The following is a 26,782-nucleotide window of genomic DNA, read 5'->3' on the forward strand; positions in this document are numbered from 1 at the left end:
ACACTTTCTGTGCTCTTCTGTGTTGTTGTAAAACTACCAGGATGCCTTGGACAGAGTGAAAAAATATCAGTCAATTGTATCAGCATGTCTTAAATATTAATATTTCTGACTACTAAGTAAACATTTTGTTTTTACAATGTGTTCTGGATTTTCATTGAGTAACAGTAAGTGTTATGGTATAATGCTACTCTGTTTGAGATAAAGGTTATATTCTTAGCTTGTTTGTTACATAGTTACAGTGAGGAACATAAGTATTTGAACACCCTGCGATTTTGCAAGTTCTCCCACTTAGAAATCATGGAGGGGTCTGAAATTCAAATTGTAGGTGCATTCCCACTGTGAGAGACAGCATTTAAAAAAAAAATTCAGGAAATCACATTGTATGATTTTTAAAGAATGTGTTTGTATTGCACTGCTGCACATAAGTATTTGGACATCTGGCAATCAGCGAGAATTCCGACTCTCAAAGACCTGTTACTCTGCCTTTAGGCTAATGCCACACAAGGCGTAGGGTGGATATTTTCAGCAAGTGTAAAAGCGCTTCTTGAAAATTCCACCCTACGCCTCCTACATGTACATGCACCCGAATGAATGAGATACGCTCGGATGCAGGCACATGTAGCCGATATACGCATCAAAACGCGAGACTTTGCATTATCTCGCGTTTTCATGCGTATATCGGCTACATGTGCTTGCACCCGAGCGTATCTCATTCATTCGGGTGCAGATACATGTAGGAGGCGTAGGGCGGAATTTTCAGCAAGTGCTTTTGCGCTTGCCGAAAATATCCGCCCTACACCTCGTTTGGCATTAGCCTTAAATAGTCCACCTCTACTCCACTCATTAATCTAAATTAGTAGCAACTGTCTTAGGCTCTTTAAAGACACCTGTCCACCCCACAGTCAGTCAGACTCCAACTACTACCATGGGCAAGACCAAAGAGCTGTCAAAAGACACCAGAGACAAAATTGTGGACCTCCACAAGGCTGGAAAGGGCTACGGGGCAATTGCCAAGCAGCTTGGTGAAAATAGATCAACTGTTGGAGCAATTGTTAGAAAATGGAAGAGGCTAAAGATGACTGTCAGTCTCCCTAGGATTGGGGCTCAATGCAAGATCTCACCTCGTGGGGTATCACTGATAAGATAAGAAAGGTGAGGAATCAGCCCAGAACTACAAGGGAGGAGCTGGTCAATGACATGAAGAGAGCTGGGACCACAGTTTCAAAGGTCACTGTCGGTAGAACACTACGCCGTCTTCACTCGCCGTGTTTGGAGGAAAAATAAGGATGAGTTGCATCCCAACTGTGAAGCATAGGGTTGGTAACATCATGCTTTGGGGGTGCTTTTCTGCGAAGGGGATAGGACGACTGCACTGTATTAAGGAGAAGATGAATGGCGCCATGTATTGTGAGATTTTGAGCAGCAACCTCCTTCCCTCAGTCAGAGCATTGACGATGGGTCGTGACTGGGTCTTCCAGCATGACAATGACCCGAAGCACACAGCCAGGATAACCAAGGAGTGGCTCTGTAAGAGGCATATCAAGGTTCTGGAGTAGCCTAGCCAGTCTCCAGATCTAAATCCAATAGAAAATCTTTGGATAGAGCTGAAACTCCGTGTTGCTCAGCAACAGCCCCAAAACCTGACAGATCTAGAGGAGATCTGTGTGGAGGAGTGGGCCAAAATCCCTGTTGCAGTCTGTGCAAACCTGGTCAAGAACTACAGGAAACATTTGACCTCTGTAATTGCAAACAAAGGCTTCTGTACCAAATATTAACACTGATTTTCTCAGGTGTTCAAATACTTATGTGCAGCAGTGCAATACAAATACATTCTTTAAAAATCATACAATGTGATTTCCTGATTTTTTTTTTATTTTTTTTTAAATGCTGTCTCACACAGTGGGAATGCACCTACAATGTAAATTTCAGACCCCTCCATGATTACTAAGTGGGAGAACGTGCAAAATCGCAGGGTGTTCAAATACTTATGTTCCTCACTGTACATAGTTATATATTTTACTATAAGGCTCTTGCTCCTGTATTAAATATTTCATTGTTTGCTTTCTGTTCATAGATGTAAACTGTCTGGAGAACTTCCTATACTTTCCATTCAGATCTCTGACCAAAAACTGAAGGGTGTGTTGGAACTGATAGACAGCATTCCCAAACCCGAAAGTCCTCCTGAACCATATCCTTCCCCCCAAAAAATTGCTGTGAGTTATTTTATGTCAAGTTGTGTCTACACTGTGAGAGACCACATTTGTTTATTTTGTTCCAAACAAAATGTAAATCTGTGTTGTGTAAACAAGTAAAACATATCCATTTGCTTTGTTAGAGGATAAATAAACATGAAATAGATTTGGTATAGGATGCACAAATCAGAGTTATTATATCTACCTCATGGAAAAAGTCTGAGCAGTTCCCCTTGCAAATTGCAGATATGTTTTTTCCAGAAACAGGAAACATTGTTGGCCCAGATTATATTTTCATTGCTTACTTTAGAGCAACCCCATTGAACTAGTTTCTAAATATTGTGCTGAACAAAAATGAGATTGCATCAGAATGTGACATTAATCTAACTTTACTTTGCATGGCTACCTATTGGTCATTCCTAAGGCCATAGGGCTGCAAGCAGTCAAACCCTGTTTGCAAACTCCACAATTCTATGAACATTCAGTCTGGTCTAATCTATGTGATGCTGCAGAACCTTTGTCAAAGATCTGCATAGTCTACTGTACAAGGTGTACTCTCTATAGTCTGTTTGCACATGTAAATTTGCATTTCGTGCAACCTGGAATGCACTCTGAAAAGCTAAAGCTTCTCATCTTCTGCGTGATAATAGCATGAGGTAACTTGTTTGGGCACAGCACTTGAAAAAAGGCCGATTGGGGCCTGAAACGTTGCTTGTACCTTCCAGATTTTGGCCATCATGGAATAAAGGCTTTTTATCATAAAATTAATTCTTCTGACTGGTGCTGTTCAATACGGACTTGGTAAATATTGTAACATGTGATTACTATTGAAATTTGCAGCGGATAATTTAAAAATATTGATATGGAAGAAGCATACTGTTTCACTCTTTTTTTGGACCCAGCACTTTTACATGAAATATTGATGAGTAATCAATTTTAAACATGGGGAGTTAGAAAGTTAGGGATATTCTGTATAATGTACTTATTGTTCTGTTAGGACACTGTTGTTGACTGTTTTAATCTTTATTTTTATTGCATGATAAACTGCTTGGATTTTGTTTCTGTGTGGTAAGTATTTTAGCAACTTATTTTGCATCTTATACCAGAAAATGTTTATTTACCCTTTAATTGCATTCTAAATACCATGAAAAAAAGAAAACCTCAGTAATACAGAAATTCAGACTGTCTAAATGTGTAAGAGTATTGTAAAACTTAGATTTGTTTTTCTATTAATTTTTTTTTTTTTTAAAGATACAAAAATCAACTTCAGTAGTGAATACTCCTCAACTGGCACCAAGAAGACCCGCTATTGTGGACCTTCCTTCTCTTATTGAGTCTGGTAATATTGATTAACAAAAACACAAATATAACATTACCTTATATACATCAGAAGACCATAAAACGCTACCTTTTAATTCTTTTGAGTCTTTCTACTCTACACCTATAGAACAAAGCATACAGTGAAGTAATGGATGAGCAATATGTGGGGAATTCCTATTGCCATATTCTCTGTTTTGGCTTTAAGAAATTGCTGCATGCTAAGTACTGTCCAGAAGAGCAGTAATTTAATGTTCTTTTACAGAATCCCCTACTACCTCCACATAGCTTACCTCTTAACAGCTGCTTTCAGAATTGTATAAGAATAAACTTTCCCATGTTCAAATTGTACAGATATAAAAAACAAACATTTAAAAAATATGAAAGTAATAAAGGTATACCTTTAAGAACAGCAGTCACATTTTACACTAGCTTCCTCTGGATGGGCAATGACGCAATGAAGGGACATTTACAGATTGGTATAGTATGGGTGGGAGTCAAATACCATTTTAGCTGCCGCTTTCTCCCAAGCCATTTCAAGGAGGACCAGAGTTTTCTCCTGAAAAAAACAGGCTCTATATTTAGTCTAGATCTTGCCATTATTATGTGCAGTGCTTGAATTGGGGTAAAAAATGGGGAGGGATGCTATGTGTGCTGTGGCAAAAATAAGCCTTACCCACAATTATAAGCCACACACCCCATTATAATAATTCTTGGCCACCAATACTTTCCGCTCGCTTTAAATCAAAGCCATTTTACTATTTCCATCTACTGGACAGGTTGATACCTAGTATGCTTAGATTTATCATAGTATGCAGCCTGTAGGGAACCTAAATTGAAAACAGTGCATACAAATCTTCTTGGCTAGCAATTCAGGCTATGAATTAATAAAATAAGTTATTACTTTACATAGGTCTTAAAACAGGAGTAAAAAGGAAATACAACTGTGAGGTACCCTTAAAAGGATATATATATATATATATGTATGTATATATATATATATGTATATGTACATATATTTATTGTTTTTAAGGGTGTCGCACAGCTGTATTTCCTTTTTACTCCTTTTTATATTTATTTATTTATACACAAACTTTACATATCATACACAGTGTCAAGTACAAGTAGCGATGCCATAATACAGAAGGATTATGGCTCACACTCCACCAATGAATGTACAGTATTACAGTATCTCTGCCAGCCCAAGTTCTCGGTGAATTTGATACTACTGTAACAGACAATGATCACTCAAGTATAGACACTTGGAGAGGGATTCTTCATGTGAAAGATTACGTAAAAGCAAACTGACATACTGTATTCCAGGCTGCTGCTGGCTACTGCTATTTCAGTAGGACAGTACATACAGAGAGCCAGGTTGTACTTGGAAATTGCTAAAAGATGGTTTCCTGCTGTAGGCAGCTCTCGAAGAGGATGCAGTCTTGTACTTGGGTATTCCTGTTAGTGAAGCAAACTGATAATTAAGTTCACTATTTTTCCTATCCTGTAACAATTTTATATTTTTTTTTTGTTATTTAGAATCTGAAGAAGAGTTCTATGATGCTCCTACAAGCCCAGTGGATGAAAAGCCATTTTTTGAGGTGTCTAGTGGGGCAGTGGCTAGGACAGACAGTCTGAGAAAAAAGAAGTTAAAAAGACAGGAGACTCAGAAAAATATGACTGAATTTCAGATGAGATTTGAGATCCCAACTGTAAGTACATTTTTTTTGCTTAATACTAGCTGGTAGGATTAACAAATTCTTATACTGTACCTTTTCACCAAAATTTAAAGGGGGTGGTTCACCTTTAAGTTAACTTTTAGTATGATATATATTTACCTATTCTAAGCAACTTTTTCATTAGGGTTAGTTTTATTATTTTTTATAGTTTTTGAAACTCTTTGCAGCATTTTGGAGCCTAGCAACCAGATAGCTGCTAAAACTCCAGACTGGAATGTTTAAATAATTGAAAAACTACAAACAATACAAAATAAAGGCCAAATGCAAACTGTCTCAGAATATTACTCTCATACTAAAAGGTCAGCTCAAAGGTGAACAAACCCCCTTAATGAACTTTTTTAACCTCAACTGATATTTTCCTCATGTCTCTATAATTTTGTTTCTATTAGTATTTCCTGTGGAATGTAATTTATTCCCTTTATAGTAATATCAGACCGTTAAAGGAAAAGTAACACTAAAAATTTTTAACTAAAAAATCTATTCTACCCTCCCCCAATAATTTAGTAGAAAATACCTGTAAAAAACTTGGCTTCCTGTCATTTGAACAAAGGCGATATGGCGATGCCGGGGAAAGTATCAGGAGATGCTTGAACTATGCGGTGATCGATTGATCGAGCCTAGCCTGACTGGAGTCAGGCTAGGCTCGATCAATCGATCACCGCATAGTTGATGCATCTCCCGATACTTTTCCCGGCATGCTGTATCGCCTTTGTTCAAATGACAGGAAGCCTAGTTTAACAGGTATTTTCTTCTAAAGCATTCAAAATAACAAATGGTTTTCAGGATAGGGCAATTATTGGGGGAGGGTGGAATAGATTTTTTAGTTAAAAATGTTTAGTGTTACTTTTCCTTTAAGTGGTAGGATGTCTTCCAAACTTATGTTCCGTTGTTTTCTATTAGTAAACCAGAAATGATGACGTTTTATTCTTTATCATTCTTTATCATCCATCTCCTGTAATCCATCCATCTCCTTTTTAGAAATAGCAGAAATGTTGTCTTGCTTTATAAAAAAGATTGTAGGCTAATGACAGAAGGATTGTTTTTCTCCAATAGCGTAATGTATTTTCTGCTGAAAAAAGACAAACCCTCTTTCTACCCCCTGTATGCCTATGTACTGACAGGCACAGGATCTTGCAAAGCTGCTGACTTGGTATATAGGTGGTCTATTGTGAACTATTGTGAACTTTTATAAGCCCATGTTTGGCCACCTTAAGAGCCTGCATTGCACACTATCCAACTGTTGGTCTGTGAGTGCCTAGATTTAGCACTCCTACATAATATTAAAAGTTTCAGCTAAACTTAACTATGGTACAATGTTTAAAGGAAAAGTAAAGGTAAAAACTTTGTCAGAAAGGTCTATGTAAATACAGCCATAAGCACTCACAGAAAAGCTGCACGGAGTCCTCTATCAAAAGAAACACAGGATTTCTTGCCTTCTTTTGTGTAAACATGTTCTTAGATATCAGACTTCCTCTCCCTTAGGGCTCCTCCAGGTTTGGGGCATGAGTCTGCACAGCTCTCTCCTCTCCCCCTTCCTTTTTTTGCTCCCCCTCCTATAAGAATTCACTCCCCCCTCCCGTAAGAATGTATGATCTGAGCTACCAACTGCTAGAGCTGCAGCAGGAAGCTACATGAGACCAAGCTAAAATGCCAGCTCCTATCTTAAACAAATGGAGGGAGCTTCTAGGACTGTTTACTCAGGTATGCTAAAGCTTTCTGCAAAATAAATATGGCTTTTAAGGTGGCACTGATGTGGTGAATCTATTGGCAGTAAAATGGCAAAATGCCTTTCCTTCTCCTTTAAGAACTTTGTCTGTTTTTTTTCATTATTTCTTTATTTATTCAAGGTGGCTGACTACTTTTTGCATGTATTATGTGTTCCTATTTTGTGCAATAAAAGGTTACAATACAGTTATGCAGCTTGTCAAAAGATGTTGAAAAGACTGTTTTGCACCTGGAGATAATGGGATTAGGCACTGAGCTGAATGTTCGGACATTTGATATGTCTGCAAATGCTTTTCTGCGAGAGATCTCCTTGAAATGTCCACAGTACACAGGTAAGAACAGTGTTTGCACACTATCTGTACACACTGATGGACTGTATACTGTATATCAGTTTAATATTACCAATTTATTTTATTGATTTTCATTTCTTTTAAAGATGATGAAAAGAGACCAGTTTATATTATTACAACCTTGGATAACACTACAGATGATCTGTTAACTTTGGAGTACATAAAGGTAAAGTAATATAATGTAAATTAATTACTGGTTTTGTTACATTAGTATCACAATGATGCTTAATATAATGATGCTTGTATACATTTATTTAATTTATCTTATGCAGGCTGACATAAATGGACCAGAATTCAAGACTACTTATAAAAATGTTGAACAGCTTATAAAGGTATGGATAATTCTGTAATTTTTTTAAAAACTTTGTTTTGCTTTGAAATTTCTTTTTTGTCCTGGCCGCAGTCATATGATTATTGTCCTGAGAGCTAAATAATCAAATCTATCCAGCCAGGCATGCAACAAATATTTGGCCTACTGCTACTTACTATAGTCATCCCTCAAAAGCTGAGAAGACACTTTACAAACATTTCCGGTACTCCAATATACACAAAAGCATAAATTCTAGCTGTGCTTCTTCTCAGACTCATTTAAAGTAGAAGGAAAGGCTAAATTGCTGGGGGGGTGCTAAAATGTTATGCACCCTTCCCCCCCCCCCCCCCCTCATTGATTGTAATCACTCCCCTGAAACCCCTGGCCAGTGCTCCTGTTCAGAGAAAACTGCACGGGCTGGGGTGTAGGCAACCAAGCGATCGTTATTCCTGATTCAGTCTTGTGCATGCACAGTAGAGTGAGAAGCCAACTTAAATTAAAAAAAAGCCTGCTTTTTCATTCAGCTGTGCATGCATCGGCCCCAGGATTCTGAAGAGGAATGCTTGCTTACATATACCCCAGGCTGATTTAGTTTTCTCCTAACATTTGGCACCCCCAGTGCCTTTCCTTCTCCTTTAAAATTCAAAATGGGACAAGACAAAGGCAACCACACACTTCTCTGCTAATTAATTTGGTCCCCAAACTGTTCCGGGACCATAGTAACTGTAAAGGTTGCAGAACATTTTCTCAAGTGAAGCTTTCTTATCCAACACTTGCTGTTCCTAGGATGTTCTTTTGTGGTAGTAATTGATTCATGGTTAAATTGCAAGGGCAACCTGCCCAGAACAGGTATACCAGTGTAAATACTGCTGCAGTATATGGTAGAGTTTGATTGTTTGTCAAGTTGAGTCAAGAAATTTGTCGGCTGCAACAAAAAGCCTTAATGCAGGTGACATGAAGAGTTTGGACTTCTTACTGATGTTTTCTGGACACCTAGGTAGCTTTTGTTAAAGGTGCAGTTCACCTTTGCAGATTTATTTTTTTTTATAATAGTGCTGGTTCCCTTTTAACCTTAGGGTTTAGGTGTCTGTGAAATTAATTTTCTCTTCATTACATTTTTCTTTTGTCTCTGCCATTTATGAAGGTGAACTTTTCTTCTTTGGATATACATCTGCACACTGAAGCTCTTCTAAGCACAATGAGCTTCCTAACAAGTCTTGTCCCGCAGTCTGAAAGGAAGGAAATGGACCAGCCTGTCCAAGATTCAGAGGAGGAAAAAAGGGAAGAACAAAAGAAAACAAGTATGATTTAATACCTTAAACTGTCTGAATAGCCTTTTCAGTCAAAATATATTTAGTTTGACTTTGTTTAACTTTAATTGCCTACTTTGATTGTATAGGTAGAGTAGAATATTTCATTTTGTAGATGTATTTAAAAGCAGCGGTTGTTGGGAGCAACAAATGGCCTGATTTGCTTTGTACTCAAGCAACATCTATTTAAATGTAAATGTACTACTTTGTGCTGCCTTATCAAGGCTTTTGGGAGCATCTAACAGTTAGTAGACATTTCTAAATATATTTATTTCAATCTTTTGATATGTTTTACTCTCTCCATACATATTGCTGTTACCTGATTATTGTGTGTTTCATTTTCATCTAGCAATAAAAAAATCTAAGTATGATGACGTTGTAAATCTACATGTGTGTGCAGAGCTGTCCTGTCTTCGTGTTTTTATCCGCGGGCAGAAATGTAGGATTTCAGAAATAAGTATTGAAGGTAAAACACTATTGTTTCTTTCCTATAATTGTATTTAAAATATATATAATGATAAAAAATCATCTGTGGGAGCTATTGAGTTGTTTTTTGCACTGAACTAATACTGTACCTTTGTGGTTTAAAGGGTACCTTATTTTTTATTTAAAACTTTAATTTTTCTGTTTACAGGACTTGACTCTCAAGTGGTAATTACGAAGAAAGCAACAGAAGTTTTAGCAAAATTGAAAAATATTGCTATCCTAGATTGTGACCCTGAAGCCAATTTTAAAAAGGTATGAGAGAATATTTCCTGGATTAATTTATATTGTTTTTAAAAACCCTACTAGGGGGAAGCTATTACTTTTCACTTATCACTTTTAATATTTAAGTGCTTTACTTTTCATCCTTTATTTATCATATCCACTTAGTATATAAGGATATAGGATCTGTTATCCAGGAGCCCACTATCCAGAAAGCTCCTAATTATGAGAAGCCCATCTCCCTTAGGCTCCATTTTAATTAAACAATTCAAACTTGTTTTTTTCTCTGTAATAATAACACAGTACCTTGTATTTACCAGTATTTAACTAAGATATAATGAATTAATCCTTATTGGAGGCAAAGCAGTCCCAATTGGGTTTATTTAATGTTAACATTTTTAGCAGACGGTATGGTGATCCAAATTACGGGTAAGCCTCTTATCCAGAAAACCCCAGTTTCCCAGCATTCTGGATAACTGTTCCAATACCTGTACATTGTATAACCTTAAGAAGGTTTACAGCTTATCAAGATAGGATGAGAAGAATGCTGAAGGTGTTTGTTTTGGTGTTGTCTTGTGCCATTGTAGAAATGCCATTTTTCAAAGACTGCAGCATATTATTTTCTTTTTACAATACAGAATTGTTGGCAAATATAAATATGCATAAAACATATAAAAGAAAAAATGCAATGCTAGATTGTGTTTGGGATCCCCAGTACATAATTCCAACAAACTCACCTGTTCATCCTAAACAATCATGAATTTTGGAATGTTTTCGTGGCACAAGCTGGGTCATAGTATTGCCCAGAACATGCATGGTTTTGGGCGCGTAATCCTGTTTTGGTTACTTTTTAGAACATTAGCAGTGTGAATGTTTTTACTATTTTGTCTGTGTTTTTTTGTTTTGTTCTGCACTGAAGGGAATGCTTATTTGGCCCATATATTTTAGCATAAATCATTCTTTTATGTTACTGTTTGTCCTAAAGTACGCACACCGAATCATTTTTCAATTATTCTCTGTTAGTTTGCATGTGTTTGTAGATGACTAATAATTATTTCTTTTTTTATATACGTAGGCTGTTTGCATTAAGGGAAAAGAGTTTTTCAGCTTTAAAATGGTGTCCTATGTAGGTGCTACTGAAGGAGATGCTTACAGAGATATGAGCGTGGTGGACAGCCATATCACACTAAATGTTGGATGCATACAAGTCATTTTTGTTAATAAATTTGTTTCAGCAATTTTGGTAAGTAAATGAAATATGTTTATATTGATAAAAATAATCTATGGGAAACAGAGTCTGCCAGCACCCTTTTTTCTCTGACCAAAAGTACATTTGAATTGAAGCTTGTTATAAGGAGTGCATCTTTGTAGTGCATTTCAACCAAACAATGTGTAAAGTTATGTTATATCTTTCTCCCTACTATATTTGAAACAGATTTTCTCTGTAGAGTTCCCTGGACTTTAGTGGACTTCAGTTACTAACCCTCAACATTTATTTCTTTGCTTGCAGCATAGTGGACTACAAAGTATATACAAATTGTGTAATTATATCTGTCTGTGTCTGCTTACCACTGTGCACCTTACCTCTGTCCTTTAGGACCCTGGATGGGCCAAGGACAGTATTTTTATTCTTTATTCTTCTCAAGACTACTACAGTGTTGCAGACGTTTTTAAGCCTATGTGTTTAACACGTTTTTTTTCCGTTTACAGACAATGGTTCCTTAATTTTTTTAATAATAGTACTATTACAGAAAAATGATTTTGCAATATTTTCCATTTTCTCTAACTTTGCTCACATTTACTATTTATTTGATTGTTTCCCTGGTACTGATATTTATCACTTACATTCAGTATTTTGTATTTTTTAAGGCTTTTATCAATAACTTTCAAGCTACTAAGCAAGCCCTTGCTGAAGCCACAGTACATGCAGCTGAGAAAGCAGCATCAGGAGTGAAAGAGTTAGCCCAGCACAGCTTCCGTTTAGCCTTGGATATCCATGTTAAAGCGCCTGTTGTTATTGTACCACAGTCATCAAAAAGTTCCCAAGTCCTTGTTGCTGATCTTGGTCTCATTACAGTGAATAACAAATTTTCAATCGTAATACCAAAAAGTCACAGTAATCTACCTCCTGTGATTGACTCCATGATGATAAACCTGAGTGAACTGAAGATGTACAGGTAAAACGCAACAGGGAATCAAGGGAAGCCACTGATAACTGTTATAGCCGTCTCCAAATGTGCATACAAAGTAACCTTAACTATTGTGTATTCATTAAAACCAACATGCCCAATACAGTAGATATACACCAGTGTTTGACTGGAATTTTGAATTTATGTGAACATAGATATCATTGCAGCTAAACTCCTGCATATTGTTATATATTTACAGGGCCGGATTGAGAGTAAAGAGCAGCCCTGGCAAAAATGTCAAAGCAGCCCATATATAAACGTGCAATAAACAGCTTCTGCCTTCCTGAAAAAAAAAAGTGATGGTCAAAACACTCCTGCTTGCCTCCTCTTCTAATTTAATGTCAAACCCAGTATTTACATTTTTGTCCCATTCCCCTGGAAAATGTTAAATTGGGGTTTTACTGGATGGGAAACGCTGTGGCTGATGCAGGCTAAAAAACATTTAGAGTAGATGTCTATCCAGTCACTACTATCAGTCTCGGGCACAGTTTTTCCCATAATTTAGTATGGTGGGTGGTGACAGTAAGGAGCGTTTTGACTACGGTTGTTTTGCACCACACAGCTTCTTTGGTTAAAGCACTACAAAAGCCTTATATGGTGTTTACAAATCAGCAATAGAATGTCACTCTGGAGACCCAAATCCCTCAATTGTAATTTTTTTATTTTATAACGCAAAATTACAATTGAATGATCTGGTTCTCCAGAGTGACATCCTATTGCTGACCTATAAACCTTAGATCATGTGACGGAGCCTCTGCTCTGTAAGAAGAACCCATACCATACACTGCTTTAAACAGGATAGAACTTCAGCTACTATCTTGAAGTTACTTCTATGGGGGTATGTAACCACATGTTTGTGTGGACTTGAAACTGACCAACAGTGGTTCAGCTACGAGGAAGTGCAACTGACTTGCCTTCTCATGGGGTTCACAGGCTACCCAAACATCAACCCATGCACTTTCACCCCCAAAAATGTTTTAATGCTAGTCACCTGTGAGCCGAAGCACTTGTTCTGGTTGGGCTGGTGTGGCAGACAGACACGTCTAATTAGATTTTATAGATGTGACGGACCGGGCTGCTTTAACAAAAAATAAATTGGCCCTGGGTCTGCGTCTTCAAATAGCTTTTTGTAGGTGTTACTTGTTCTGCTCTGGAGAATGCCAGAGTGTAAAATATCTGGTTTAACAAAAACTGTTTTGGCTAGCCTCCAAAGGCATAATGGGTTTATCTATCAAATCTATTATGTAAATTTTTGATCTTCTCTTCTATGTAAATGTGTTGTTGTGCACTTCAAGGAGAGAAAGTGTTAATTTTCTTACCAATTCACAGGACTGTATATGAGAATGGATCATTACAATCAGAATTACAACTGTTGCAGCCAGTGAACTTGGACATCACTATCGAACGCAATTTGGCAGCTGATTGGTACCATGATGTTCCTGATATTAAAATTATTGGACATCTTAAACCTATGAATGTACGTTTCTTTTATATCTTTTAATGCATTTGTTGAAATTGTATTGTTTTAACAATTCATTAAAGCAATTTCCTTTGTCATCATTGGGGTAAACAGAAGTTCTAACTAAGAAATAAAGCAAGATCCCACATAAACCAAACTCCAGATTATCCAGTTATCACTTGTGGTGTCTTTTTTATTTTTAATGCTAAATGTAGTAGATATCAGATTACCCCCACCAAGGCTCATTAGACCCTAAGAGGACAAACATTACAGGGGAAGCAAATGAAACTTTTAAAACTGTATAGCTCTGCACATACAAGTCAAATATGCATGCAAGTCATCAATTCATGCCCTAATATTTACAGGTGTTCTTTGCTACTTTTTTAAACATTAAAAGCTAATTGGGTAATTCTCACCACCTTTGTTTTTTTCTCTATGCTTCAGTAATGTTGCTTTTTTATTTATTTTTTCCATCCAGCTTAAACCTCTAGCATTTCTGTCTTGGTGGCATATGCAAGTTCTCATGCAATATGAGAGGACAAAAAGGAATAGCAGTAACTACCCCCCCAAATTTGCTCATAACCTGTATAGAGCAATAATATAAAACTATTCCAGCACAGGGCAAACATGATTAGTTTTACCTTGTTTACAGTTTGCAATTTGTCTGCTATTTTTTGTGGTTACTGTATTTTTTAGTTTTGTTTTCAGCAGCTTTTTAGTTTAGAATTTAAGCAGCTTTTTAGTTTGGAATTTCAGCAGCTTTTTAGTTTGGAATTTCAGCAGCTTTTTAGTTTGGAATTTCAGCAGCTGTCTGGCTTTTAGCCTTTACCTTAGACAGAGCAATAATCTTATGTTGTCTTTGCAGCTAATACTTGGGCAGGAAGATTTGACTCTTATACTCCAAACGCTGAATGAGAATTTAGGAGAAACCTCAGAACTATTTCCAGCTGAATCAGATGATGAGACTTTAGTTAGTGGGGACAACAGTAGTTCCCACTCTGCAGGTAATAAAAATACAAATATCAATAAGTGCTTTTTGTATTTATTTTCATTCTAACTTGACATCTGATTTTATTATATTGTATTGCAGCTTTCTTTTTTTATTAATATTAATATCTGTGCTGAAGGTTTCAATATTTTTTTGCTACCATTCACATGAAACACGCATACTATCTTTCAGCCTTAGTAGGTTTTCCTGGGAAAAAAGGCTCTTGCAATAATCATTAAACATCTGTTTTGTTACTCTGATGCTAGTGTTAATGAATACAAAGAAAAAAAAAAGTAATGAAGACTGATACAGAATTCTTGTTGTTGAAAGACTGTGTATTGCTCTAGTGATACAGTCTTTCCTAAGGCTGATGCCACACGTGGTGTAGGGCTGATATTTTCTGCAAGCGGAAAAACGCTTGGCGAAATTTCAGCCCTACGCCTGCTACTTGTGCCTGCACCCGAATGAATGGAATACGCTCGGGTGCAGGCACATGTAGCCGATATACGCATGAAAACGCGAGAGAATGCAAAGTCTCACATTTTCATGCGTATATCGGCTACATGTGCCTGCACCCGAGCGTATCTCATTCATTCGGGTGCAGGCACAAGTAGCAGGCATAGGGCTGAATTTTCGCCAAGCGTTTTTCCGCTTGCCGAAAATATCAGCCCTACGCCACATCTGGCATCAGCCTAAGGACTTTCCATCTCTTCCATTTGGGTTATCATTTAACCACATGGTTCATATACCACCTGTTCAAAGGTACATGACAAAATGTTCTTTGCAATTCAAAGCCATGAAAAGCATCAGATGTTTATTTCTCATCTATGTTGTCTTGTCAGTCATTCTGCTTTGCTTTACAGAGTTTCTTGAAGCCATATATATAGCACTCTTAGGGGCACATTTACTAATACACGAACGTCCGAAAGGTGGCCGAATGCGTTTTTTTCGTAATGATCGGTACTTTACGACTTTTTCACGAATTGTCGCGACTTTTTCGAGCTCTCAATACGAAAGTTGCGATAATTCGCGAAAGTCGTAATGGCTATGAAAAAGTTGCGACAATTCACGAAACTTATAATGGCAATGGAAAAGTCGCGACAATTCTCGAAAGTCATAATGGCAATGAAAAAGTCGCGACAATTCCCGAAATTTGTAATGCTATGAAAAAGTCGCGACAATTTGCGCAAGTCGTACCGGTTACGAAAAAATCGCGACAATTTACGGGAAAGTCATAACGGCGACGAAAAAAATGCAAAAAATACGAAAAAGACGCAAAATGTTCGTTTTCCAATCCGAATTTTTCTCATTCGGATTCGTGGATTAGTAAATCAGCCCCTTAGTCTGCATTTTCTGGGCTAAAGGGCTCTTTTGTTAGGTAGTATGTCAGAAGCACAATGGCTTCTAAGACCACAGCTGATGGGACATTTCTGTCTCACAGGGTGCTTTTGCTAGGTACTTGTAAATAGAATTTCATGAATGGCAAAGTGGTTTTATTTAGTTTTTTTTAAAGCAGTTTTCCTTTTATTTTTAAGGTATTTTTCCCCTTACTGCTGATTTTTTTTTTTGTAAGCATTTTCGTGATATTTGCGATCTTCAGAAATTTTCATTTCCAATCCGAATTTTTCCCATTCGGGATTCTAACTCGTGTTTTGATAAATCTGCCCCTATTAGTTACCAGAGTGGAAGACTGCTCTTCCTTACTTATTAATTCTAACATTTTTAATGTGTATTATTTAAAGTTATGTTTTAAACACATTTTTTTTTTCTGGAATAACTTAGCAATGAGAGCTGTATAAATGAATTGAATCAGTCAACCACAATGTTTTGATTGAAAATTATTTTTTTTTCTGTGTAGAAGAAAATTAATTCTGTTTTGCTTTCTTTTTTTAAAGGGACAACTGTAGTAACAGCTGCTGTTGTGGAAACATATAGCCCTGTTAAAATCAAAACAACACTAAAATTGGACTTCCAGTTTGATTCGCTCACATTAAATTTGTACAGTGGCAAAACATTTGTGTTGCAGGTAATGTTTTAAGCCGTGTACCTACTATCTACAGGAAAGGAAAGGTTTTTCTTTACCATTTTAATAGAAAAATCTTCAGTTAAATATTTATATGTGCTTAACCCTATAGAAAGTAGAAAATAAACACCTGCTGGTGTGTGTTATGCATGCTTTGTCTCCAACACATTTTTGAGAAAGTTTAAAAAAACAGCAGTTTACCATGTTGGCTAGTAGAAGAAAAACATATGTAGCATAACTACTGTGCCATTAATGGCTAACTATATAGAAATATTGCAAATCAAGCTTTATTATCACATGCAATAGTACCATTTTATGCAATGTCTATACTATTAGTGCATCATTTTGTAATGGATAAGGAAGGCGGTTTTCTGTATACCAAGGCAGAGCAGGTCGTCTTCCTTTTTTATACTCTATTATCCTCGTTTGTGAAGTCTCATTTAACATTCTATTAATCTGTTCCTTTTTTTATAGGGAAGTGTTCATGAAAGGGACAGTAGCCTAAAACTTGCTGAATTTAAATTAGGTTTAATATCTTTGGCTGTCAAAATGTCTTCTGATGGGACTGTGAATGCTGCTGTTAAACTAACAAACTGCTTACTGGATGATAAGAGGCAAAGTGTTCAGAAAGCTACACCCAGGTATTGTGTTTTCTTATTATTTTACTGGGTCTTTGCTATGTATAAAATAAAAATTATGCCTTGGCATAGACACAGTAACTTTGACAGCCTTGCCACCATTAGGGATATCTTAGTGATGGTCATGTATATTGACAAAATAGATTTTAATATTTACTATTAAATATTCAAATCTAATGTGTCAATTCATAGTACTTTGATGTTCTGTATTGCAATGCGTGCCATATAAATGTCTGCCATGGTGCTATATTTTGGTAGAAATTCTGTATTAAAACACAGCATTCAGTTTTTTTCTCTTTTTTTAAATAAGTCCTTGCACAAAAAAAAATAGAATGGCAAGTTGCCATTAAGTTATTATAATGCACTGATCTCTATAACAAAATGAAGTGTTCTGGCTGTGTATGAGCTTATGTATCTATTGTGTACCTTGTTCCCCCATGCATTCACACTGGTATGAAGTATAAAGAAAGAGTTATTGATATAAAACACTATCACTATTATGGGGTATAGACAGCTGAAGCACATGGAAACCCTCAGCATCTGAACCCCCCCCCCAAAAAAAACACTTATAACACTTGTAGATTAATCAAGGTCAGCCCAAGCCACAGTGTGTTTTCTACAGACAATGGTCCTTCCATGTGTAATGTATAATGTTGCTTGTGTTTCCTAGAATGTTAGAAATGAAGGTCGGTACTGAGAAAAACGTCATGGTTGATGTCAGTTACAAACAAGGGAGAGAGGGTACCATACTAGATGTTACTGTACGTGACGTCTACTTGTGTGCTAGTATGGAGTTTCTTCTTACTGTAGCAGACATTTTTTTGAAAGCGAGTCAGCAGAGTTCCAAAGCTGAGAAGAGTATCAAGCAGACGTCAGCTCCCGTAAAGGAATCAGGTCTGAGCTTAACGTATAAAGTTTTCATTCTCCCATTTCTATCATTAAAAAAATTTTTTTAACACATTTTTGAAGGAATGGAATGGATCTATTAATCAGATGCTGTAATGAATTACATTTTGTTTATTTAGCTCCTACACAGCAAGTCTCAAAAATGGAAATGAATGTAGTGGTTAAAAATCCAGAAATTGTTTTTGTGGCCGATTTATCAAGAGCAGATGCACCAGCACTAGTAGTGACTACACAGTGTGAGCTCTGTATAAAAACCAGCCCTGAAATGCAGAACATGACAGCTGCGGTTAAAGACTTACATATGAAAGCATGTCCCTTTCTGTCTGACCAACGTGCTGGGAAAATCACCACTGTGAGTTCTTTTTCCCATCTGTTATTGTGCTATACCACTTGATTGAGCTTATTTTTATGCTTTCTTCTAATAAATCCATTTTTTCACAGATACTGCAACCATGTGATTTGTTTTTCCAAAGCATCCAGTCTAATAGTGGTCCACAAATGATCGAGCTTTCTATCAAGTCACTTATGTTAAAGGTAAGTTGGTTTCATTTATGTCTTTTTAACCTTAGTGGAAAACCGTTCCTATAAAATATACTTACACAATTGATATTTTGTCTTATCCACAGGACAATGGATAAAACTAACACTAGTTATGGGTGAATCTGTCCTGTTTCATTGAATTGACAAAATGTTCATGAAAAACATTGGAGTCAATGGCCATTTTATCACGGGGACATTTTCCATTTTTATTGTGGCCATTGGGGTCTAGGGGCATTTTTTTCTAGGCGAAACCTGCCAAAAAATGTTGCTTTTGCAGCCTTCTACTCAATCCTATGTTCTTTGTTCTCTTAAAGAGATACTGACAGTTACACTGTTTTTTAAATAAATCATAACATTCCATTGCATGAGCTTTCTAATAAAGTAGTTCCTGTTGATTTTACATTACATATCAGATCCCCCATGATCTTCTGTGAGGGGGCTACTATATATGTGCAGCAGAAGTCCATTAGCTTAGAAGCTATAACTGACCGGGTGAGAAGGGACAGTCAGGTTGGCAAAACAGTCAGGTTTAGGAACTGCAAGTAACAGTTACTTAAAAAAGCAAACCTATTTGTTAAAATCGATCCACATGACCTAGAGGTATCTTTTTCTGAACATCAAATATTTTAAAAAGTAGTTTTTCGTCAGTATCACTGACTGACACTTCTATATATTTCAGGTTTCTCCGGTAATTATAAACACAGTCATCACAATCACATCAGCAATATCTTCTAATAAAGAAGCAGTATCTGAAGTGACAAGCCCTGTTTCACCAGACCTTTGGAAAAAGAAGAATTTGAAAGATTTAAAAATGTGGTTTTTTGAAGAATCGAAAGAAAGTGAGAACAAACCTGAGGAATCTTCTAACATGGTTTTAACAGGGGAAACCCTGAAAATGAGCATTGAGTCGATCATTGTGACTCTTGAAGCTGGTGTTGGTCACAGAACATTACCAATGCTTTTAGCAAAGTCGTCATTTTCTGGAAATGTAACAAACTGGAGTACTCTAATAAACCTTTACTGTCAACTTGAACTAGAGGTAAAGCAATTATGCATATTCTAACTGTAAATCTGATTCAACTATACAAAGCTCAGTATAAGCAATAAACACATAATGGTCATTGATTTTTTTGTTTTCATATAGTTATAACTGTATTTTTCTTAATGTGAGAAGTTTGCTTAACCAATGTATTGCCATACTTCTTGGGCCCCTGTTAAACTGGTCATACAGATATTCATGCATTATGATCAAATTTCAACTGAACTACACAATTTTTCTTCTACACAAGTGATCTGTCTAATTTAATCAACCTGTTTAATTTAATCAACCTGTGGTGCAATTGTTTGAAAATAAGTTGGCCAAAAAAAAAACTGGCCAACTGTTTTAGTGAACAAATTAAGTAATTGTGTCCCCCCACTTATACTTATTACTGGTCAGATCCAAGCAAAGTATTTTGCATGCTGCAAAAATGAAATATAAATAAATGGAGGGCACTCAAAACAACACTATCACAAATGAAAGTATAAAAGTTTGGTGCAAAAACAACCAAAAAAATTATACCCCCATATAGGGTTCCAAAATCAATGTATTTTACTTAGACAAGGGCTTACACTCAAATAATCTCTGGCACAGTGGTAGTATTAAAAGGTAATTGTCTTTTATACAAGATATACAAAAAGATTACACTAATCAATTTTAATCAATACAATACAGTCAATTTCACATAATTATATAAAACAATGCATACCACAGAAATGTGCACAAATAGGAAAAAGGACACACAAGTAATCTGGATACACTTGCCAAAGATGAGAATTACCCCAAAGTTTCAGCAAAGAAAACCTTTCAAGGGGATTCCCCTTATCTAAGTAAAATGCATGCTGCATAAATGTCTGCTCTTGTGCATCCCCTTAAAGTGATCATTTTAACCAGTACACTGTCTGCGGTGTAAATACACTAAGAATAATTCACCCAAAATGAAAAACTGGATGACTGATAAAGTGATTTTATGAGTGTATCAGGTCATTGGCAGTGGTTGATAAGATCACTGCAGATTAACTACAAATCAACCAATATTGCACTATTATGCACTTGATAATTCTCCAGGATCTATAGTTAGATAAACCGCTACTTGAGCCATGCGTGACTAGCATAAGAAAAAGGTGGAAACAGTTCTGTAGCATAGAAAATGAGAAGAGCAAATTCAGTTTAACAATTTTTTATAAAGTTACTTGCTTTTATATATTACTTTCCAGCTCAGATACACTCTGTTAATTCAGACAACTACCCCATTCTAATAAATACAGTTCCTAAGAATGTTTAATTTGTGACTTTGGAAAAAAAAAAACACTCCATGATTATGATACATATTATTTTGTGTTATTTTCTCCAGGTGCATTGCTTTAATGAAATGTTTGGTGTATGGGAGCCATTGGTGGAACCACTTGAAGTTGATAAAACTGATAGTTTCCGGCCATGGAACCTTGGCGTTAAGGTAATTTATTGATCTAAAAACCTAGGTAATTCAAGGATATCCTGATATGGTGATGTCATGTAGGTTATTTTAAAGTATTTTGAGAGCTCAGCAGAAGAGTACAATCTCTGTGGGCAAATAGATACAACAATAACACTTACAATTATATTATAATCATGTAATATTTTAATTGCAGTTTCTTAAATGTTTGTTTTTAATTGATTCTAGAGTTTAGTCAATAGCTGTACTAAAAGTGACCATCTTTCTTTTCTTTTTGGCTCATACTCTGATAAACATATTGGCCTTAAGTACATAATATTTAAAACAACTGTATTTAAATGTATTTACAACTTGCCAGCTCGTTTATTGTCTGAATTGTAACAGTTTAGTTATTTGCCTATATTCATAGCCAGATACTCTGTTTACATTGTATGTTTAAATAATCGTTAAATTGGCTAATTCAGTAGATTTTTGCAGCTTTTTAAAAGGCAATTAAAATAATACCAGTTTTCTTTTGTGTTTTATTTTTAGATGAAAAAGAAAGCACGGGAGCAGATTTGTGAACCAGATGGAGAAGAAGAAAATTACAAAATTCCCGAATATATAACTGCTATAAGCATATTTTCCAAAGACCATTTAAACATCACCCTTTCTAAGTGTGGTATGGCAACACTAGGAAATTTGGCAAATGTAAGAATCATTTGCATGTTTTTAGTTATTTTTTTGTACGATGTACCAAAATGATTTAATTTGCAAATGGGCTGCTAAATCTCCAGGGAGATCTTTAGACTTGTAATACTGGACAAATAGTACAGCTTAGTCCTGGATAAAAAGGGAAGGTATTGCCTGTTTGTATTTTAAATTATTTTCTTATACTGTGCCAGGCTTAAAATCCCTCAACATGTGCAACTGTATTCAGAAGGGGTGATTGTTGGGAGGCTTATGGATATCCCTTGGAATTATTAATACCCCCTAGATTTCAATTCATTCATACCAACAAACTAGGGAGCACTAGGTGCCACAAGGTGTAGGTGAGTGCTCTACTTTGTCTGTATGTGTCAGACATTAAAAGCCTGTCATAGCCTTGTACACAAGATCTTTGTCCATAGATACTAATACGGTTAATTTTATTCACCTCTGTGTTCTTTTACATTTGTCTGCCTTTAGTAGGGCTTAGTAGTAGTGGGGGACATTTGGGGTACAACAGTGGGTACCATTTAGCAATTGAGGCACTATTAGTATCTGTGTTGCTAGCTGTCACACCAGTTGTGACTCCATATCTTTTAATATAAGTGTGCCAGAAACCACATTGCAAGCTATTTTCTAGGTACCGAGGGGTTTCATGTGAACTGCAGGTCCAGTACACAAAAGGAACCCTGGTAGTAACTCCTCCTCAAGTTACTTTGAGGGCTCTGTTGTGTCCATACACCCTGTGCTTTGTATCTTTTGTAAAATTTATCAAGGCAGGGTGAACTAGCAAAATGGCTTTAGGCACAGTTTAGAAAGGAGTGTGTTTAAGAATAAGTACCTTTGTTTGTATAGAACAATTTTCTCTTTGTTGTGAAGAATATATTTTGTTATCGTATGTGTGTGTGTATAAGTGCGCTGATTCAAATGACTTTATTTTGTTATCCAGGCTTTTACTGATGCAGCCAGTAAAAAATGTGATGCTTGTAAAATAGACCAAGCTCCATTTGTGGTGAAAAACTATCTAGGACTGCTCGTCTCAGTGTCTCCCAGTGACTCTTTCAAACCATTAAATTCTGCTGCTGGATCAAAAAAAATAGACCTACATGATGGTGAATGTCTTGATATGGATTATGTGCAGTCCAAAAGCCAGACAGACCAATTTTCTGCAATGACCAGTCTCAGCAGTAAACATTTCTATATCCAGCTAAGTATGTTGAAAAGTTTTATTTAGTTTTATATGACAAAATGCAAACTACTTCATTCTTATTTCCATGGCTAGTAGTTTATTTCATCTGCCTAGTTGCTAGCCTGATCTGCTTGATTTATGAAATGGTTTTTATCACAGAAACATAATTTCTCAGTCATACTTGTTAATCTCTTAAATCTGGTCTCATATTGGCCAAGCAAGCAGATGACCATGTCACTTATCGCTTAAAAAGTAAAGTAAAGCTGTCACCTCTATGGGCAGCCAGTGACCTCTTTTCCTTTGTTTTAGATGACCATACCCATTCTGATGGTCTTTCTTTTTTTAGTTACAGCTTTTTTGTAGTTTTTCGTTTCCCATAGAAGCCGTGGAAAAGTTAATAATTACATTTCTTTTTTTTTTTTTTGTTAGCACCTCTGGACCATTCTCATACCGATAAGATACCATTAACCAAAGTAGGCCGAAGCCTATATTGTGTCCGGCATTTAGTGTCTGGAATTGAAAGATACATTGTGTGCCAGGTTGATTCTGTTGAAGGAACCAAGTGCATAACCATACGTTCTCCATTACAGGTATGTGGCATCTTCCTGTTTTAAGTTATAACTTAAAAACTAGCTCTGCACCTTTGGGTAGCATGGTAATTTGATACATCATCTTGCATAATCAGTTATGATAACTTAGTCATGAAAAATTAAGTACATCTCATGTAAAGTTTTTTTTTATTTTTTTAACATACCAATATTTGGTTCCCATTGAAAAAGTATATAAAAATAAATCTGATGCAATTGCACAAAAAATTTTTTTAAGAACGTTCTCTGTGAAAAACTATGATGCTGTGCACCTTACAGTGAATGGTGAATGTGATGCTGTATACATAACAGTTAAGAGGATTTGATCACTACAGTCCGGTCAAGTGGAACTGAGGCAAAACACCTGAAACTGTTTGTATTATATGATGTGTATTGCCCAATTTGATTTACCATACAGTTACTATAAACAGCCTGGAGAGCCTTTTTTTGTTGTTGCGTTCTTATTTCATAAAATCTAAACAGCAGCCAAATGGTGCAGGCTAAAGAGCTGCTTTTTTATGCTTTGCTCCCTTTTTATGGTGCTTTTATACTTGTTTGCTTATCTAATACATTTCTTTCTCTTTGTTATGTTAAGAATATTTCTTATTAGAAAGTATATAATTAACTTGTATTATAGCGTGCCTTTAATTGAGCCTTTTCTTATTACTTTCTTGATTTTTGTGATTTTATAGATAAGAAATCATTTCTCAATTCCCATTGGGATATATGAAGAAGGCGTGTGTTTAGGGACTGCCTCCCCAGAAGATGAATTTAATATTCCATTAGCTTCCTACAGGTAAACTTCTAATTGCTAAATCCTTACATCTATTCCAAAGGTGCAGGTGTCTTGAGCATGGCTAGACTAAAACAGAACCCGAGAGACAGAACTGAAAACAAAATTAAAAAACTGCAAAATAAAATACCCTGCTGAGCTGACTTCTACCACATACATAGTGCACTGTTCATTTTTCAAATTGCAAATTTGGATCTCACATTACACACAGATGTGTAACTATAGAGGAAGCAGACCCTATGTTTGGGGGAATCCAGGGGTGTAGTGGCCCAATGTTATGAGCAATTGCAAAATATTTTGATAGATCAGGCCAGGCATGAATTTGGAGTGCAATTTTGCATTTCGCCATTGTCAAATTTTTTTGTAAAAAATGTTGGCGCAGAATTTGCGGTCACGTCAAAAAAGTCGCAGTTGCATAAAAAAAAGAAGCATCGAAAAAAATAAAAAATGTTTTGCCGCATCACAAAATTTTCCAAAGTTTCGCAACTTTTTTGGCAAAGCGAAATGGGACTGATTCGCTTATCACTACAGGTCAACTTAAAGGCGAAGGAAAGACATTTTACTGGCAATAGCTTGGCCACATTAGTGCAAGGTAGAACGCTATATTTATTCTGCTTTACCATACCTGAGTAAACAGCCCTAGAAGCTTCCTCCTTTTGTTCAAGATAGCAGCTGCCATTTTAGCTTGGTCTCTGTACCTTCCTGTTGCAGCTCTAGCAGCTGGAAGCTCAGATCACACATTCTGATTGGAGGGGGAGGGAATTCTTATGGGAGGAGCAGGAGAAGGGAGAGAGCTGCGCAGACTCAAGCCCAGGGAATGAAGGATTCAAATTAATTCTTTCGTGGGGCCAGCAACATCTTGTTACACCACTGCATACACACACAGCTTGCATGTACATAAAATTGGTCAAACGCTTGATGTCGACCTTGCTGCCTAATCATCTGTGCATATATAGCTGTGTCAACAGATGGTTAGATCTGCTGGATTTATTTGGCCCTTCATGGATTAATGGCCTGGTTGCCACCTGCACAGCCACCTGAGGCTTTTTAATCTTTACAGTCCTTTCCAAAAAAGCAGTGCAGCAAATGTAAAGATGTCCTTTTTTTCAAAACCATCAAATATTTGAAACAACTGCTTACATTTTGCAGTAGGTTGCTATGCTGGTGCAATATTTTAAGTATGTAAGTTACCCCTAGGTGTAAATATTTAAGCTGCCTGTTTTGCTTTAGTTTGAGTCAATAATCAGAAAGTACATTTTTGTTAAACCGGTAGCATGCTGCGTTCCTCACTTGAAAAAAGTCACTTCTTGCTTTGCTGAGAAATTACTTACTGGTACGTTTCATGGTAATATTTATCACTATATTGTACTGTCTTTAATGACTTTTTAGTAACTGCCAAATTGTTTTGAAAAGCATTTGAAAATGTTATGTTTAATAAAACACAATCTCATCTATATACAAATTTAAAATGTGTTTGTGCTATAATAATATTTTCTGTGTTGATCGAGCAGATCGGTGTTGTGCTTTAAGCCAGTGCAAGAAAAAAAATATGAAATGAGTGAAGGTGTTAGCTTTGAAGACGTCATTAAAAATGATGGCCTGCTGCTGAATATGAAGTGCCAGTCTGCTACATCTAAAAAGGATTCCCTCAAGCTAAACATTGTGCCTGTAAAGGACATTGTCATGTCATCTGATCACACCAATGAAGGGTGGCATTTGCCATATGTTGTTCATTTATGGCCAACTGTAGTTCTTCGTAACTTGCTGCCTTATCAGATTAAGTTCTCATTGCAGGTAAATTGCAACTTTGCAGAATAATCTTTGGCTAGTTTGAAAAAACCTTTTGAAAATCACAGTATGCATATCATGTATACAATAACCATGACAATTTTCATTCTAAAATTGAGTTCAAAGAGCAGCACCTCGCTATGTATGCAGTGCTGCCTGTGTTCTGAGGAATTGCATTTTGAAGGGGCCGGTGGTAAGCATCCCTTGAAATGTCACTGCAGTAGGCATCCTAGGGAGTCTCAGGGGCGACAAGGTGCAAGAGTACCCTGTATTTACTGTGAGCATGTAGCATACCTTGTATCATTTGTCTTATTTTTAAACCATTCACAGTGTAGTGTGCAAAGACCATTGCCCCAGCTACAAGTGCTATATGCATGGAACCTAAAGGGTTCAATAAATAGTAATTGTATTGTAAATGGAACCAAGAAAATTTGGTTTTTATTTTATATTTTGACCACATTGTTTCTGGCTCACTTTCTCCTCACACCTGATCTGGTTGGCAGAAGTGGTTTCTTAGTTACCCCTGAGCTCTGGGCCCATTCTGCTCATTCTTGACTTCTGCTGAGGTTAGTAGCTATAGGTTTTTTTTGTAGGTTGCTGCTAGTTGTGTGCACTTGGCCCTTCTTTACGACTGAAGAAATTGTAAATCCACTATGTGATTTTGGCTTATGTAATTAAGCCCAACACAGCCTGCTGTTGTCTGCCATACATACTGTTGACCAGTGATCCCCAACCAGTGGCTCCTGAGCAACATGTTGCTCCCCAACCCCTTGGATGTTGCTCTCAGTGCCCCCAAACCAGGGAGTTATTTCTAAATTCCTGACTTGGGGGCAAGTTTTGGTTGGATAAAAACCAGACATACTGCCAAACAGAACC

General features: G+C 36.5%; 1 protein-coding gene across 1 annotated transcript in view; it reads left to right on the forward strand.

Annotated features, from left to right (window-relative positions):
* Nucleotides 1–26,782, forward strand: part of vps13a (vacuolar protein sorting 13 homolog A) — a 97,945-nt gene that overhangs the window by 34,060 nt on the left and 37,103 nt on the right. The window contains exons 23-47 of the mRNA XM_031890907.1: nt 2,075–2,213; nt 3,444–3,531; nt 5,046–5,218; nt 7,146–7,302; nt 7,407–7,486; nt 7,593–7,652; nt 8,775–8,931; nt 9,290–9,406; nt 9,575–9,678; nt 10,721–10,888; nt 11,515–11,822; nt 13,164–13,311; nt 14,159–14,297; nt 16,177–16,307; nt 16,779–16,945; nt 17,613–17,836; nt 17,968–18,200; nt 18,290–18,382; nt 19,068–19,427; nt 20,782–20,883; nt 21,394–21,552; nt 22,499–22,760; nt 23,168–23,328; nt 24,018–24,121; nt 25,630–25,912. Of these exons, the coding sequence (XP_031746767.1) occupies nt 2,075–2,213; nt 3,444–3,531; nt 5,046–5,218; nt 7,146–7,302; nt 7,407–7,486; nt 7,593–7,652; nt 8,775–8,931; nt 9,290–9,406; nt 9,575–9,678; nt 10,721–10,888; nt 11,515–11,822; nt 13,164–13,311; nt 14,159–14,297; nt 16,177–16,307; nt 16,779–16,945; nt 17,613–17,836; nt 17,968–18,200; nt 18,290–18,382; nt 19,068–19,427; nt 20,782–20,883; nt 21,394–21,552; nt 22,499–22,760; nt 23,168–23,328; nt 24,018–24,121; nt 25,630–25,912 (4,117 nt within the window). The remainder of the gene's footprint in view (nt 1–2,074; nt 2,214–3,443; nt 3,532–5,045; nt 5,219–7,145; nt 7,303–7,406; nt 7,487–7,592; nt 7,653–8,774; nt 8,932–9,289; nt 9,407–9,574; nt 9,679–10,720; nt 10,889–11,514; nt 11,823–13,163; nt 13,312–14,158; nt 14,298–16,176; nt 16,308–16,778; nt 16,946–17,612; nt 17,837–17,967; nt 18,201–18,289; nt 18,383–19,067; nt 19,428–20,781; nt 20,884–21,393; nt 21,553–22,498; nt 22,761–23,167; nt 23,329–24,017; nt 24,122–25,629; nt 25,913–26,782) is intronic.

The sequence above is a fragment of the Xenopus tropicalis genome, chromosome 1 (genome assembly GCF_000004195.4).
Source record: "Xenopus tropicalis strain Nigerian chromosome 1, UCB_Xtro_10.0, whole genome shotgun sequence".
Classification (NCBI taxonomy): Eukaryota; Metazoa; Chordata; class Amphibia; order Anura; family Pipidae; genus Xenopus; species Xenopus tropicalis.